We start from the raw sequence: 17,515 nt of genomic DNA on the forward strand, positions 1-17,515 counted from the left end.
CTCTGTCTCAAAAATAAATAAAACGTGGGACGCCTGGGTGGCTCAGTCGGTTAAGCGTCCGACTTCAGCTCACGTCATGATCTCACGGTCTGTGAGTTTGAGCCCCACGTCGGGCTCTGTGCTGGCAGCTCAGAGCCTGGAGCCTGTTTCAGATTCTGTGTCTTCCTCTCTCTCTGCCCCTCCCCTGTTCATGCTCTGTCTCTCTCTGTCTCAAAAATAAATAAACGTTAAAAAAAAAAAAAAAGATTGAGGGGTGCCTGGGTGGCTCAGTTGGTTGAGTATCAGGCTTCGGTTCAGGTCACGATCTCAAGGTTCACGGGTTCGAGACCCGTGTCAGGCTCTGTGCTGACAGCCTGGAGCCTGCTTCAGATTCTGTGTCTCCCTGTCTCTCTGTCCCTCCCCTGTTCACACTCTCTCTCTCAAAAATAAATAAAACATTAAAATTTTTTTTTTAAAAAAGAATAAGATTGAAAACTCGATCCATGTTCCCCTTAAGAATAAGGAGGATGAGGGGCACCTGGGGGGCTCAGTCGATTAAGCATCTGACTTCAGCTCAGGTCACGATCTCACGGTTCGTGGGTTCAAGCCCCGCATTGGGCTCTGTGCTGACAGCTCAGAGCCTGGAGCCTGCTTCGGATTCTGTGTCTCCCTCTGTCTCTGCTCCTCCCCTGTTCATGCTCTGTCTTGCTCTGCCTCCCTCTCTCAAAAATAAATTTTAAAAGTTAAAAATATGTTAAAAAAAAAAAGAGGAGGATAAAATCTCTCAGGAGGGACAGAAGACCATCAGGGACCATAGGACCAAGCCCCAAATGAAAAACGCTATGCACCTGGGGCATTCTTGTCGGCTGTTATTACTAAGCTGCTTCTCTCTCAGAGCAGAACCAGGAGACGACCCCACCCAAGCAAGACTAAAAACAACAGCTTCGGCCATATCCTGTCAACCCAGGAGCAAACCAGAAGCTCTGGAAACCCGAAAGACCCTGGCTCCGAAAACACCAGCTACCGGGTGGCCTGCCAGTATCGACCAATCAGGACGAGGCACTTTTCTGTCCCTTAGTAGCATAAGGGACTGGAGTGGGAACACGGGGGGGGGGGTACTTTCTCTATATAAGCAGGGCCTCCCCTTTGCCCAGGGAGGCCAGCATAACCGCTCTCTTGGTGCTGTGTCTCCTTCAGCTCAAGCTGTTTCCCGTGCCTTTGACTTTTGGGTCCGGCCTCATTTCTATCATTGTTGGGCCCAAGAATACGACTTGGGTAACACAGCCACACCTGTGCTCATGGCCGCTCTGGCCGAGCTGCAGGCTGATGCAGAGAAGTCCAGATCCTGAGTCAGCCACACCTCACCCACCTAGCCCAGGGGCCACACGGTCACGCACACCAGACAAGGTGGACATCTGGGCACAAACACAGCCCTACCGCCAGACGAACTGCTTCACCCTCAACACCCACCCACCATCACCTTCCTAATCAGGGGCAACCCATTCTGCAGGACCCAGGCTCTGGCAAAATCCGGGCTTCAAAAAAATGAGCTCAGTCCCCGATTTTCCCACCTGGGAAGGAGCGTTTTCTGAACACGACCCAGCACGCTCAGATCAGCCAGGGTAAGGAAACACATCTGCGAAGCAACCACTCGTCCAGATACAACAAATGCGGTTGCAAACTAGAATGCCACACCTCGACCTGCAAGCTAACATCGCCACGGCCATTTTGCGGCAAATACCTCTTCCTGAGCTCAGGTAGGAGCTTAGTCCAACATTTGTGAGTGTCGCGGCCACGTGGGGCCTTGGCTTTGAGTGCTGGTAAAATCCAATCGGATAAGGTAAGAAAACAAGAACCCACAGTTATTCCCACAACCAGGAGCAAGGTGACTCTGCGTGCAATCGATGGCGGCCAAACGCGGTTGAGACCCCTCTGCACAGCAGCGCCTCGCATCCACGGCCCGCGGAACGGGCCCCTGCAAACGTCCAGGAAGGAAAAAGTCGAAGGATGAAGTCCTCCACAAACTCCGTCGTTCCTTGGCCATCTGAGAAATCCAAAGATGAGCTGGGGTTGGGTGTGCCAAGCAGGCGCAGGAAGACAGCCCCTCCTGACCAGGCACTTCAGTGTTCAGTGTCCCAGGGGGTCCTTGAGGACATCTTGACTTAAACCCGCCTGAATTCCCAGGAAAGCTCCCAGAGTCCTTCCCAGGCCGAGCCTTGCGCCCCGCTGCCCTCCCGTGGGAACCCCGACAGACCAGGGGCATCTGCGACAAACAGACACCCTGGGAGAGGTCGGCAGTGCGGCCAAGAATCTGTGCCACAGGCCGACTCTGCAGCCATTTCTAAACCGAATCTTCCACCTAGGGATGGCGGTTTCTGAGGGGCTCTTGCCTGGGATGTTCTCGTTCTGCCATGAGCGGAGGGCTGAGACGCTCACAGGGACTCGGGGACCCACCGCAGAGAATTAAGGATCTGGGGGCACGCTGCTTCGCCCCAGTGACAGCGCTAAAAGCACAAGAATTAGGAGTGGAGGCGGAGGGGACTCTACAAAGGGGCTGAAAGGGGCTGAAGGGCGTCAGCAGCAGGCGTCTCTCCGGGACGGAGGGGCCGACCGAGTCATTGGCTGCACCTGAGTTCCGACGGTGCTGGATTTTTCATCGCTGCCCCAACGTTCACTGGCCGGGAGCCTTGGGACGAGGCCCTGTGCCTCTGCACGCTGCTGTTTCCTGCGTGTCAGAGGGGGACGCGGTGGGGGACGCAGTGTGGAGACGGCCCCTGCAAATGGGAAGACGTGGGCGTGCATCACATGCTTAGTGCAACAGCGTAGGTACTCAGGAGATGGCATCTGTTATTGCTTGGGCACCAAGCGGTTTCTCTCAGGCTCACGTGCTGGTTCAGACGTGGAGGAGATCACCCTCCCCTGCCTCTCCCCCCTCCTCGCTCCCCCCCCCACCCCCACGTCGATCCTCAGCAGTGCCACCCAAGATCTTCCAAAGCTATCGGACGTGTGTCCACGGGTGCCCCCGGGCTCTCCTCACTCAGCTGGGCACTCTTCCCCCAGAGAATTTTCCAGAGCCTGCCAGTAGCTCAGCATGTGGTGAGGCTTGACGAAATGGCAGGCCACGATCTTCTTAAAACGACACGTGGAAAAGCGTAACCCATTTGGGAAGAAGGTCTGCTCGGAGTGAAGTTCCTCCAGCCTGATTTGCAGTTTGGCGAGGCAGAGCCCCACGAAGACGTCCTCCAGCTTGATGAACGGGACGCTCTCCGAGACGTTGTACACCTGACCCGCAACATCGCTGGAGAACACGTAGCCAGTGCCCGAGCAGAAGGGCGGGTACTTGTCCCACGGGTATTCGTACTTACTCACAAACCACTTGTTGTGCTTCTCCCTAATGGGAAACTCGTTCAGTTTTAAGAAGCCGGTGAAAAAGCGGGTGGTTCTGTTTTTCTTCAGAAGCAGCTCGGTCAGGTAGTAGACGTTGACGAACATGTCGGAGTCCGTTTTCATCACAAAAGCCGCCTGAGGACAGAAGCGGTGAATCCACTCTATGCCCATCATGGTCTTCAGGGTCAAGTTGAAGTAGGCGTCCATGAAGTCCTTCTGGATAATGTCGCGATGCTGCTGGCTCTCCTGTGCCACCAGTCTCGACAGGTCCTTGTTGGCCGTGGCTCCCAGGAGGAAGAACGTTTTTATTTGCTTGCCACTCACGTTCTTTTCTTTCCCCCACGTGTTCCGGATGACCGTGCGAGCAAACAACTGTTCGTGGGAGGAGGTCACCAGCAGGACAAGGAAAGGGGGGTCCTGCCTGCAGTTGATATCTGGGAGCTGAAGGAAGCTCCCTCTTTCTTTCTTGAAAACAAACGGCTCGCCTTTAAAAGGAGTCAGACTGTACATGCTAAAATACAAACAGAGGGCTCCCAGGACCACCAGCGAGATATATACCAGTCGCATCTTCACAAAAGCCATCTGAAAGGAGCAAAGAGGAGTCGTTAGACTTCAAAAGGAGGACAGCGTGCTTAGCTCTGCCCCGGGAGGCTTAGCGGGGGGAAGACAGAGACGCTGGGGTCTCGTTGCACAGGTGGAGAGCCGTGCGTCAGCAGTGAGCATGGATGCCCGACAGGGTCGTCCACTCCAGAGCGTGAGGCCCGAGCACGGCGCTCCGGGCCAGCCCGCCCTTCGCCCATGGGGCTCTCAGACGCCCCCTCTGACACACGGGATCGGATCTCCCACGGGGTCCTTCTAGCTCTGCCCGTCCCGGACTCCGTAACGAAATCCAGCCAGAGAACCTGCGCGACTGGAAACCACGTGTTCTAGGTCTCAACGTACGAACCATCTGCATTGTTCTCTGACGGAGTCAAGCACCATCCTACCGCGCCCAGAAAGAAGCAAGACCAGTGTTGTGATCTGTACAACTTCGCTCCCCCCGCCTTACCCGGGAGGCTACCTTCCAAGACCCCCAGCAGGTGCCTGACACTGAGCACAGTGCCGAACCCCCGTTCCTAAAACTTGCTAATTTTTAAATTAGGCACAGTAAGAGATTAACGGCAATAATGAACAATCCAATAGAGCAGTTTTAATCATACACTGTAATAAAAGGTATGTGAATGTGGTCTCTCTCTCAATATCTAACTGTGCTGTCCTCACCCTCCTTGGGATGATGGGAGGTGACAAAATGCCTGTGTGATGTGATGAGGTGAGCGAGGCAGGCGGGTGACGTCGTGCTAGGCTGCTGCTGACCTTCTGATGAGAGGTCAGAATGGGGACCATCGGCTTGGGGACAGCGGTTGGCCGCGGGCGACTGACGCCTTGCAACACAAAACCTCAGAGAAGGCGGGGGGGGACACCGTACCTTGGTTCTGTCCCTGCTAGAGGTGCTGGTTTTACTTTTTTAGGTGACTTCTTTCAATGTCCTGATTCTTTCGTCTTGTGCCCACTCATCTCTGTCATTGTCAGCAAATCCAGAACCACCCGTGTTAATGTTGTAACATTAAGAAAGGAAATCACTCACTTTCTCCTGGCTCCGATGGACCCTCTGGCTTGAAAGCTAAGCCACGGGGTAGATTCCGGGAGGCAACTTGCCAAAGAGCTGTCAGTGAGTGCCAAGGGGCCCTGTCAGGTTCCGGACTCACTTCGTTTGTCCAAAATGCAGATTCTCATCCTCGAGAGTCACTATGAGGAAAAGACAAAAAGAATAGCGCCATTCAAATCAGTCACGCCTCGCCAGCAGCCCCTCCCCTATTACATCGGCCGTGCCAGACAGAACCACATTACCACCTACCCAGGTGACCTTGAGAAGCATTTGGGCCCCCCCCCCCCGCCCCACTCCAGCCTCGCTTTTCTTATCTGCAAAGTGGGTGCGATCAAGACAAACTCTGCCGCCTGGTTCACCTGTCGACAACAATAACAGCATGCAAATACCCAAGAAGCCTGCTGGGCCTGAGGCGCAGGACAGCACCGGGAGCTCAGTAAGGGGACGCGGTGGACTCATAAGTCAGTTCGGGTCCAATTCCTCATGCTGAAAACTGACCTCCTACGTAAGAGTCTGTGGCTGAGGCTTACAGAATTTAACACAGGGAAGAAATCCATCTATTCTCAACTTAGTGCTCCTGTCTGCAAAATGTCTTTCTGCAGGGAGCAAGACAAAAAAAGCACCTGAGTGGAAGGATGAAAGGATCAGGGCGCCTGGGTGGCTCAGTCGGTTGAGCATCTGACTTCAGCTCAGGTCATGATCTCGCGGTTCGTGAGTTGAGCCCCGTGTCGGGCTCTGTGCTGACGGCTCGGAGCCTGGAGCCCGCTTCAAATTCTGTGTCTCCCTCTCTCTCTTCCCCTTCCCCTTCCCCTGCTTGTCCTCTGTCTCTCTCTCAAAAATAAATAAACATTAAAATTTTTTTTAAAAAAGAAAGAAAAGGAAAGAACCCTGAATCCAACCTTCCACCGGAGGGCACCCAGTATCAATAAGGAACAGAGCCTGGAACACCATGTTTCAAGCAAAGGAAATACATATCCCCCAGGTTCTGCCCCTCACAGTCTGGCTGAGAGGAGGGAACCCTTAGCATAAAGCAGCTCCACGGACAGAGCCAAGAACAGGCAACTGTCTCTGCTGTGGAAGCCCCACCTTGAAAACCCACCAGGACCAGTCTGCGTGGCCCGGCTATCCAGTCAGTAACGGAACAGCAGTTTATTTAGCAGATTCTGGGTCCCCGGCTCTGCTCTTTCAACCGATGAGCACTACAGACACGGACACAGAGCCTGGGAACTGGAGTAGATCAGTATTGTGCATGAATTATAGATCAAGGCAAGCCAGAAGGCGGCAGGTCCCTCCCTCCCTTCTCTGCCTCCTGCCCTCCACGGGCTCCTCTGTAGGTATCACTACAGCTCCAGGCTGGGGCAGCTGTGTTCCTCCTGGGCTGGCGTGCCCAGAGGGCCAGGGGTGTGCCCTCCTAATACTGTACAGGGCTGTGCACAGGTTAGACCCTGGGCACGTTCAAATTACAAGGGAATAAGCAAGTAACAGCACATCAAGGGCCTTTAGGGCAGGGAAAGGCTGTCTGCGGGGAGCCCAGGAGTCAGCGTCTTAACGGACAGTCATGTGGAGGGTCCCTTCCCAGGCCAGGTGGGTAAAACTCCTGACCTAAGGCTACAGGGCCTGAAGACAAACGGAATGGAAATCCATCTCCAAGGGCAGGAAAACATCTGCAAAATCAAGTTTAATGGACTGGGCTGGGGCGGGAGCGGGGGTGCAGGGGGTGCAGGCAGGAGAGGACCTCCTCGATCTAAAAGGAAAGGGGTGATGATGGGACTTCAAGAGATACCATAAAAAAAAAGATACCATCAAGAGAGTTCAAAAGCAAGCCACAGAATGGGAGAACAGATCTGCCATACATTGATGTGACAAAGGACTATTATCTAGACTCTGTCAAGAACTGCTAAGAATCAACAAGAAAACCACAAAAACAAACGAAAAAAACCCCACACTTAAAAAAAAAATGAATTGTGAACAGGTATTTCACGAAAGAAGACATCCAAATGGCCAAAACCCAAGAAAGTACATCATTAGTCATTACGGAAGTGCAAATGAAACCACAAGTACCACAGCCACCCATGAGGATGACTAAAAGGAAATGGGCGTGTAAATTAATACAAACACTTCAGAAAGCCGTAACCGTCTGGCAGCATCTACGGCGGGGAGAGCTGGACGACATGACCCAGCAAACAACTCCTGAGCTCAGACACAACAGAAATGGGGCATGGCCAAGAACGCACGGAACACATTGCTGCCCGTTAGTGCCAAAACCTGTGATATCCATCCGGGTCCAAACAGGAGAGAGAAGCCACACAGTAATCCAAAGGGAAAGTTTAACATAAAGAATTGTTCCCATAACAAGGGATGTGAGTGACGAGAGATTAGCAAGAAGCAGAGATCTCTGGGGCGCCTGGGTGGCTCAGCCGGTTGGAGCATCCGACTTTGGCTCAGGTCATGATCTCCGGTTTGTGAGTTTGAGTCCCACATCGGTCTCTGTGCTGACAGCTCAGAGCCTGGAGCCTGCTTCGGATTCTGTCTCCCTCTCTCCCTGCCCTCCCCCCCCAACTCTCTCTCTCTCTCTCTCTCTCAAAAAATAAACATTAAAAATTTTTTAATTAAAAAAATTTTAAAAAAGAAGTAAAGAGAGGTCTAAAAACACAGGAACAGCAGACATAGGGAGCAGAACTGCCCGTAGCAGAGGAGAAACCCTGAGGACAGTCTCACAACCCGGCCCTGAGATGCAGACCTCCATGACAAGGGCACAGCCTGGCCCACTGGCAGCACAGAAGTCACTGTGGGCCCAGAGTCATTTTCACCAAGTAGTCAAAAAAAGAATGAACATGGAGACAAGACACAATACATTGACAAAGGCACAAACGTAAATTAAAAATTTCTTTGGACAGCAGAATGGGCCAATCAAATGTGACACAGCCATTACAAAATACAAACTTCTAATATACCCACTATGTATTAATCTGATAGACATTACGCTGAATGAAAAGAGCCAGACATGAAAGTTATGTTCTGAATGATTCCACTGATAAGAAGCTCAAAACCAGGCAAAACAGATCAGTGATGATAGAAGCCAGAATAGTCGTTACCTTTGATGGAGGGATTATTAACCAGGAGAGGGCACGAGGACCCTTCTGGAAAGCTGCTTTTATTCTTGATCTGGGTAGTGGTTTACATGGGTGTAGACATATGTAAAATTTCACTGAGCCATACGGGTTAAGACGTGTGTACTTTGCTGTATGTAAGTTGTACCACCATTATTTTTTAATAATTTTAATTAAAAATAAATCTCTGAAAAGGGGAGATCTTCTATAACATAGCCTGAATTTATTTGGCCACAAATCTGATTCTCACCCCACTCCACCCCCCCACCCCCCCACCCCCGCAAAACAACCACCACCACAGGATGTTTCATGGACCAGTGTATCACAGGACAAACCTGTTTTGTGCCCAGGTCTTAATTTGTAAAAAGGAATGAATGACAACCCGGACAAGTCAATGTCATTGAAAGAAAATGTTAATGTTACGGTTTTCTTAGAAACAAAAGACATGGCTTGTCATTCTGGGCCACAGGAAGGTCACAGGTTTTGGTCAGGAAGCAGGAGCAACAGACAGGTTTGAGCCTTTTGTGGTAAAGGCAATACACACAGCAGGGTGAGCAGCTTAGGACTGGCTAGTTTGAATAATTCTGGGAGCCAGCTCTGGGGATGGCCCCTAGATACCCAGCAGCTGGCCATGGGATGATTAAGGCAGAGGAATCTTATCTCCTGGGGCACAAAGGCCAGGGGGCAGAGGACCTGTGACTCTGGACAGGTTAGTTTGCATATTCAAGATCTGGTCCTGGCTGGGTCCTACCTTATCCCTAAGAATTGACTCAACCTGGGGGGGGGGGGGGGGGGGGCAGTCCCTCCCCATCCAGAAAGCATTTTTGTTATTGTTGTTTTTAAGATGTCAAAACGTAGTAGCTTACAGAAAATTAAAAATAGAATTCATAGGACCCCAGGAAACGAAGCCTGGGGCTTGCTTTTTCTGGGAGCTCTCAAGTGTTGACGGCTGCTTTAACCTACCAGTTGCCCAGACAAGGAAGACAGGCTCCTTGATCAAAGTGTGCGGTTTCTACAACATTCTACAATATTTCATTCATTGCCAGGCCAGGACCATCTCCACTTTCCATTATAAGTCAGCTTAAGATGCCAGACAGCAGATTTTAAAAATCCCTTTTTGTTCATTTCAGGCAGCCTGCTGGGATGGAAACATCGAGGAATTTGGAAACAGAAGATCTTGTTCACGTCTGGCTCCATCAACAGGGCGCCGTAATTTGGCCCAGGACACTTCAAAGCTGCTGATCTGCGTCTTTGTCTCCAACTGGGATCGTGACGTCTGCCTCACGGGGTGGCCGGGAAGCTCTGACTTCATGGCAGTAATTATTTCCGTCCTGGGTCTTATCCCAGTGTGCCCTCTGAGAGTATCGACTCATAACTCGACTCCTCTTCAAGCTCCACCTGTTCAGCAGTATTCGGCCCAGCGTGCTTCCGGTCACAGACAAGCAGGGCGCCCTGTTCACGGGGGGACCCAAAGCCAAAGGACAGCGGACAGAGCGGTCTAGAAGGCCCTCAGAGAGCCTCGCTCCTGGCTGGCTGCTTCCAAACATATAGGATTACAAAGGAAGTCAACGACGTTGGAATAAGTGTGCCAAAATAGTTTTTAAAGTGCACCAGGGCAATGGGTGCACTTCTTCATTGCAGCATCTGACAACAATTTCTGGCTCCAGGTCTGATAACTGCCTCAATTTTGAAGGCAGCGGGAGCCGTGCCCATATTTGGAAACGTTTACAACTACTATCACGGGATGTGAAATCACGGGTGATTTCTTTGAGAGACAGAGTCACGGGCTCTGCTGCGTGGGTCCGTGTCTGCTACGGGCTGATCTGTGTCCCCCTTGAAATTGGGGTGTTGGGAGTCCTGCCCCCCCACCAGTACCTCAGAACGTGACCTCATTTGGAGACAGGGTCTTTACCAAATCGCCATAAGGTCATCAGGGTGGGCCATCATCTAGTTATAACTCGTGTCCTTATGAAAAGGGGGTATTTGGGGGCGCCTGGGTGGGTCAATCGGTTAAGCATCCGACTTTGGCTCAGGTCATGATCTCGTGGTCTGTGAGTTCGAGCCCCATGTCGGACCCTGTGCGGGCAGCTCAGAGCCCGGAGCCTGCTTGGGATTCTGTGTCTCCCTCTCTCTCTGCCCCTCCCCCGCTCATACTCTGTCTGCCTCTGTCTCAGACATAAATAAACATTTAAAAAAGTTTTTTTTTTTAATTTTTTTTATCTTAGAGAAGGGGGTATTTGGAAACAGACACACACAGGGAAAACACCACGTGAGGATGTAGGCAGAGCCGGCGTGATGCATCTACAGGCCAAGGAAGGCCAAGATGGCCAGCAACTACCGGAAGCCAGGAGAAGGGCTCAGAGGAGAGTCCCCCTCACAGCCCCTGAAGGAACCATCCCCTGCCCACACCTTCGTCTCAGACTTCCAGCCTCCAGAGCTGTGAGACGACACCTTTCCGTTGTTTTAAGCCACCCGCCTGGGGTCCGTAGTTACAGCAGCCCCAGGAAGCTAATACGGGGCCCACGTTCATAACGGAAGAAAGCGCGAAATCACAGTTAGAGGCTCGAGAAAATAAGAACGGAGGGTTTTTTCCCACAGTAGGTGTCGGACCCCAAGTCTGGTGCACAGGGTCCCACACAGCCCGTGGTGGACAGGCTCGCACACCTGAGCCGAGGACGGTCACGCCTCAGAACTACCCTGGAGGGGCGGATGGCACCGTGGAGCTGGAGGCACTGGGGGGACAGCCCTCACACTGCCAGTCACTCTTGAGAAGGTGTGCGTGTGTCCCTCCCTGCTTCTCTCCGCTCCGGCTGGCTGGCTGGTTCACAGCCGAGCTGGGGCCTGGCAGTCAGGCTGGGGTCGAGCAGAGGGGGGGATCTGTGGCTACACCCGTTTACCACTTTGGGGGATAAAATGTACTTGTTTTGTTTTTGTTTTAAGAGAGAGAGAAAGAGCGCAAGCAGGATAGGGTCAGAGGGAGAGACAGAGAATCCCAAGCAGGCTTCATGCTCAGTAGAGTCCAACATAGGGCTTAACTCCACAACCCTGGGATCATGACCTGAGCCAAAATCAAGAGTCAGATGCTCAACCGACCGAGACACCCAGGTGTCCCTAAAATGTACTCTTTAATTATATTTTTAAAAATTTTTTTAAATGTTTATTTTTGAGAGACAGAGAGAGAGCGTGAGCGGGAGAAGGGCAGAGAGAGAGAGGGAGACACAGAATCTGAAGCAGGCTCAGGCTCCAAGCTGTCAGCACAGAGCCCGAAGCGTAGCTCGAACTCACAAACTGTGAGATTATAATCTGAGCCGAAGTCAGATGTTTAACCGACTGAGCCACCCAGGGGTCCCTTTTTAATTGTATTTTAAAATTTTTTAATGTCAATTTATTTTTGAGAGAAAGGGACACAGAACATGAGCAGAGCCGGGGCAGAGACAGAGGGAGACACAGAATCCGAAGCAGGCTCCAGGCTCCGAGCTGCCGGCACAGAGCCCGACGTGGGGCTCGAACTCACAAACCTCGAGATCATGACCTGAGCAGAAGTCAGACGCTTAACTGACTGAGCCACCCAGGCGCCCCTTAATTGTATTTTTAAAATGGTTACACTGGCTGACAATTTAAAATTATTTTCCTGATTAACAAAATAAACTTCAGCTCTGTTTCAACCCCTCTCCGGTTTACAAACTGTTTTACCTTCTATCCTGGCTCCTGCGAGACTCAGCAGAAGCCCTCAGGAGGTGGCCAGTGGATGCAGCCTTCCCCACCAGCCGCCCCAACCGTTGTGCAGCCCGTGGCCGAGTCATGTGCGGGCGTTTAGAGGGGTCTCCTCCTTAGTGGAAGGACATTCAAGTGTCCCAACCCAGGGGAGGGACGTCTCGGCCTTTCACATCATCTCATGAGCCCATCCAAGAGCTATGAACAGAAACCCCATTCATCATCCGTCTTTCCTGCCGCTGGTGGCTGAGGGACGCTGTGTCAGTGAAATGTCCCCGCAGGTCTGGCCTTGGGGGCATCCTGTGCCCGTCTTTCCAGGCTGACCAATGAGGATAGAATCATATCCTGTCAGAAGAGCCCTCGGTGTGGCCCGTGGCTGTCACAGGCAGTGAGCACTTGCCCTCATCCCAGGCCCTCCTGAGAGGCCCCCCTGTGCCAGGCCGGGGTCCGGGTGCCAGGAGCTCCACGATGAAGACAGACCTGGGAGGGGGGCTCACGGCCCACAGCACAGGCAGGACAACAGCTACTACTGAACACAGCGAGGAGGACCGTGTGCCGGACAAACACTCTCCGACCAGGCTCCCATCGGCTCCTCAAATTCCTTTCCCAAAGAGGCCTTGACCTTCAGACTTCTGCCCAATTTTAGCTAGAATCCTGCTAGGCTGGTTTGGCCAGACCCCGGAGCTCTGATGTTTCTTTCCTCTTAAGAACCTCTCATCTGCGGGGTGCCTGGGTGGCTCAGGCGGTTAAGCATCCAACTTCAGCTCAGGTCATGATCTCGCGGTTCATGGGTTTGAGCCCTGCGTTGGGCTCTGTGCTGACAGCTCAGAGCCTGGAGCCTGTTTCAGGTTCTGTGTCTTCCTCTCTCTCTGCCCCTCCCCTGCTGCGCTCTCTCTCAAAAATAAATAAACATTAAAAAATTAAAAAATAAAAGAAGTTGTCATCCACTGACTGCCCCCACCCCCCACCACCACCCTGCTCTTTGGCTACACATCCCACTTGTCTGTGCCATATTCGGAGTTGAACCCACCTCTATCCTGCGGTCTCCCCCCACGGCGATAGTTCCTGCCGCTTTATCTGCTGACCAGCTCTGGTTTTTCTTGGAGAGCGTAGAGGAGAGAAGAGAGGTCTGCCGGGGCGGGGGTGGGAGGGGATGCTCCGGGGAGGCCGAGGGGCAGAGGCAGGGAATCCGGAAGGGCCTGGTAGGTTCCAGAAACAGGGCAAGTTGTACTAAAGGAAAATCTGGGTGTCAGCTTAGAGACCAGGCAGGGCAGGCTCAGGACCTTGCATTTTCTGAGGACCCCAGGGAGCCCACAGTCCTTCCCGAGGCTTCCCACCCTGATGAGCCTGGGGTCCGATGGGGCCTCTCTCTCCTACTCATAAGACAACAGAGAAGCCTCCCACTAACTTTGCACATGGCCGCTCCAATCAAACCAAGGAGGCATCTGAGGAGATACAGTGCGGGATTCATGCCAATGATCAGTTGTCTCCGAGTCGATGAATTTAGAGCTTTCAGAAGGCATTTTCAGGAATGACATTTTAGGCAACAAAATACTGCAGACTGGGCGGTACTTTGAGCAACAGACCTTTATCTCTCGCAGCTCCGGAGGCAGGAAGTCAGAGATCAGCCCGCCAGCATGGTTGGGTTCTGGGGACAGTCCTCCTCATGGCTTGCAACAGCCAATCTCTCACTGTGTCCCCACGTGGCAGAGGGGGGAAGAGAGAAGGAGAGAGGGAGAGACAGAGAGGGAGGGGAAGGAAGGTACACAGGGGCTCCCTTGGGTTCTTGGGTCTCTTCTTTACAAGGACACTAATCCCACCACCACACAAGCCCCACACGCATGACCTCATCGGAACTTCATTAGCTCCCAAAGCCCCCCCACCCCCGCAAATGCCACCACATACATGAATTTGAGGGACGGGGAGCACAGTTCCGTCCAGAGCAAGGATCGTCCTCCAGCATTCACTGAGCACCTACTACGTGAAAGGCTGTGTCACCGCGAGCAGTCCCGGGGTCTCCTGAGACTCCTTGCATCTTCCTCAATTACATGAACTTACTACCCAGAGGAAAATGTCGCCTTTCCACGCTATCCGCTGTGCTTCCCGCTGGGAAGGGCCATTTCCAGACCCTCTAGACTCATTCCCTCCTGAACATGGACAAGATGATCGTACCTGGCCTGGTGACACGAACCCAGACACTGAGAGAGACGTGAATGTGCTCGGGGTGTCTAGAGGCACCCCTGCTGCCCCCTTGCTCTGCACTCTACTCCCTGCTGGAGCTTTCTCTATTAAAAAAAAAAAAATGTTTCGCTAGCAGCTCTCAAGCCTTCAGAAACCAAAATCACAGCTCAAGGTTTTTAAAACCTGATTCCTTTAAACCTCTGAAGCGTTCTTTCCCAAACAGTCCAAATAACACTGAGCAGTTGTACGGGACAGTTGCATCCACAGCGTCAAAGGGAGCCACGGCAACAAATAGTGTCTGTCCACGGATTCAGGAAGGACCAATCTACGGTGGGCTTCTTAAAGCATAAGGTCTGGGGGCGCCTGGGTGGCTCGGTTGGTTATGCATCTAACTCCAGCCCAGGTCATGGCCTCTCTGTTCCCGAGTTCGGGCCCCGCATCGGGTTCTGTGCTAACAGCTCAGAGCCTGAAGCCTGTTTCGGATTCTGTGTCTCCTTCTCTCTCTGACCCTCCCCAGTTCACGCTCTGTCTCTCTCTTTCTGTCTCAAAAATAAACATTTATAAATAAATAAATAAATAAATAAATAATAAGTTTTGGTGGAGCCTGGGTGGCTCAGTTGGTTAAGAATCCAACCCTTCCTATCAACTCAGGTCATGATCTCATGGTTCGTGGGTTCAAGTCCTGCATCAGGCTCCTTGCTGCCAATGTAGAGCCTACTTGGAATTCTCTCTCTCTGTGTCTCTCCCTCTCTCTGCTCTCCCCCCCCCCCCGCTTGCTCTCTCTCTTTATCTCAAATAAATAAGCACTTAAAAAAATTAAAAAATAAGCTATGGATTATTTCAGTAAGCTAAGAATTGGGGGCCCTTCTTCTGACCAAACGCCAAACAAAACCAACGGGTAATATGCAGAAAGGATACAGCACCACATCATGAATGGGTCTGCTGATTATTCTACACAGTCAACTATGTGACAAAAACCTGGAAAAATTGGAAAAGCTCTTCGATTGCCTGGGTCTGGTGAAATACAGGCAGGAGAGTACTCTTTAATCCCATGTAAAACATCCTGAAAACAAGTACAAGAGATTTCACGGGGGCGGAGGGGCATCTTATCCCTGATTAGTCCACACTCCTGTGGCCCAAAGGGTAGAGCCACAGAATCTAGGCTGCCTGGATGGCCTCAACGTGAATTCTAGAGTGATAGGAATTGAGCATACAAACCACAGAACAGGGAAGAGAAGGAAGAATAGTAATTAAAACCAGTGAATGTGATCATTCTGCAATTTGGCCTGCCCATAGTTTAATTAAAAAAAAAAAAAAAGTTCATTTATTTATTTCGAGAGAGAAAGAGAGAGAGAACAAGTGGGGAGGGGCAGAGAGAGAGGGAGAGAGAAAATCCCAAGCAGGCTCCATACTGTCAGCACAGAGCCGGACTCGGGGCTCAATCCCACGACCGTGAGATCACGACCCGAGCCGAGATCAAGAGTCAGACGCTCCACCGACTGAGCCACCCAGGCGTCCCGGGCCCAGATTTCACTTTACATGAGGTGCCCTGAACAAGAGGCAGAGGACAAAACGGGCAGCGTTCAGGTTGGCCCGTGCTGCCTGCGAGGTGTCTTCGTGGCTTGAAATTTCATTTCTGGACGAGTAGGTTCAGCCAACCTTTACGATGACGACTCAGGGCTCCTTATCAGTTAGCCCCTGCCCTGCACCATCTGTTCCCTTAACATCGGCACCTCTGCCCTCAGGCCACTCCTGTTCCCTTCCAGTCCCACAAACATACCTGTTCTGTTCTTTCCCTTCTGTGCAGACGTCCCTCCCTGCGTGCGCTCTGGGCCTCCACCTGCACCCCCACACGCTTCCGCTCAGCTAACTTAGCTCACCCCTCACCCGCCACCCCCAACGCCTCAGCAAAGCGCTGCCTTCATTTACTGCTCATGGCACCCACCGTCCGGTATTTTGTCAATTTCATTAATGGATCGTACTGTATTATTTCCTTTTTTATAGGAGTTTCATTTTCAAAACTTTTTTTTATGTTTATTTATTTTGAGAGAGAGAGAGAGAGGGCGGGGGAGGGGCAGAGAGAGAGAAGAGGGAGAGAATCCCAAGCAGGCTCCACACCGTCAGCATGAAGCCTGATGCGGGGCTTGAACCCACAAACTGTGAGATCATGACCTCAGCCAAAACCAAGAGTCAGACATTTGACCAACTGAGCCCCCTGGGTGCCCCATACTTTCTTATTTTTTTGTGCAAACCTTGGACTGGCTTTCCCGCTGCTTGGTAACTCCTGCTGCTTCGTCCAGCAGAGCAAGGACCGCTCTCCGTCGGTATTTTTCACTGTGGTAGCAACTGACAATGCACCATATTTGCCTCATAGAAGCCCAAAGGAAAGCTCTGTATGAGCCAATGAGAAGATGCCCACGTCTCCAAAAGCCAAAGCTTGCTTCTTTGCAACGTGAATACACTTCCTTCCCTGAAAACCCTTGCTTTGTATGGCATCTCCCTGGGATGAAATTTTTTTCGCAAAATTTTCCGCTGCCTTAGGTGTTTTTGCATGGTGTACATTTCATAAGACCTCAATTATTCCCAGAAGAAACAGAACCTGGCGTACGTCAATGGAAGAAACAGCCAAACCGAGAGTTTCACCCCCTACTGCTCACCCTGAGGGGGCTGGCGGGTTACCAGAGGCAGCGTGCGGAGTGTTATGAGGGTGTTCAGACAGAACATCAAATGCTTTCGTATGGAAGGGAACAAAAAGCCGTGCAGAGAAGGAAGACAGGAATTAAACTCCACACATTAATTCCAGCGTTTGCCTACTGGTCCCAGGAGGTAGGCATATGGTTAAGAGAATGGAAGAGAAATTTCCTTGAGAAAATAGTGCATGTACATGGTAATCAACCACGGCTGTGCACACACAAAGGTCAAAAGCATTCATGATTTGTCCACACGGTGGAAGGGACCCTGTGAGAGGAGCTAATCCTCTGCCGAACAGCCTCCTGGCCCGAACCCCGAACACCTCACTCTCCAGGGCCCGTCAAGAGCACCCTCGACGTGCTACTTTCCTCTGATGACGGAAAAACTCTCTCTTCACAGATTTGGTCACTCATGGCTACCTCTCAACCCTGACAGAAGAAGACCACAAAAGTCTACAAACGAGCAAAAAAGCTGAAATCCAAGTGCCAGCAGGCAGGCCCATCCTGAGGCTTCCACTGCTGATTGCAATGCTGACCATGTATCTCCTGCTAGAATTAAAGCCCTTCGGACAGTGGGCTCTCGATGTCACCACGGGAGGTGTGGCAGGTGATTTCGACCTCAAGGTGACGAGCTACGTTCTTAGGCCTGTGGGTTTTTTTTCCTACAGGATGATCACTTAACTTCCCTCAGCTTCTCTTACTTGCTGACTGTTCAGGAAGGATCGCACTGAGAACACGTGACTGACTAGGAAACGAAATTTGCGTTTCTAACAGAAATAAGGCAACACGTCATGACGTCTGCTCGCTGG

The 17,515-nt window shown here is 51.8% G+C and overlaps 1 protein-coding gene across 3 annotated transcripts in view; it reads right to left on the minus strand.

Annotated features, from left to right (window-relative positions):
* Window positions 1-499: 499 nt before the first annotated feature.
* B3GALT5 (beta-1,3-galactosyltransferase 5) overlaps window positions 500-17,515 on the minus strand; it is a 38,708-nt gene continuing 21,692 nt past the window's right edge. The window contains exons 3-6 of one of the 3 annotated variants that reach the window (XM_053903064.1): window positions 13,422-13,526; window positions 12,866-13,034; window positions 4,832-5,151; window positions 500-3,948 (exon numbers count right to left, since the gene is read on the minus strand). In XM_053903064.1, the coding sequence (XP_053759039.1) occupies window positions 3,013-3,948 (936 nt within the window). In that variant the 5' untranslated portion in view covers window positions 4,832-5,151; window positions 12,866-13,034; window positions 13,422-13,526 and the 3' untranslated portion in view covers window positions 500-3,012. The remainder of the gene's footprint in view (window positions 3,949-4,831; window positions 5,152-12,865; window positions 13,035-13,421; window positions 13,527-17,515) is intronic. The other 2 variants (XM_053903063.1, XM_053903065.1) reach the window with 2 other exon arrangements.

The sequence above is a fragment of the Panthera pardus genome, unplaced genomic scaffold, assembly GCF_024362965.1.
Source record: "Panthera pardus isolate Hobbes unplaced genomic scaffold, ASM2436296v1 HiC_scaffold_16, whole genome shotgun sequence".
Lineage (NCBI taxonomy): Eukaryota > Metazoa > Chordata > Mammalia > Carnivora > Felidae > Panthera > Panthera pardus.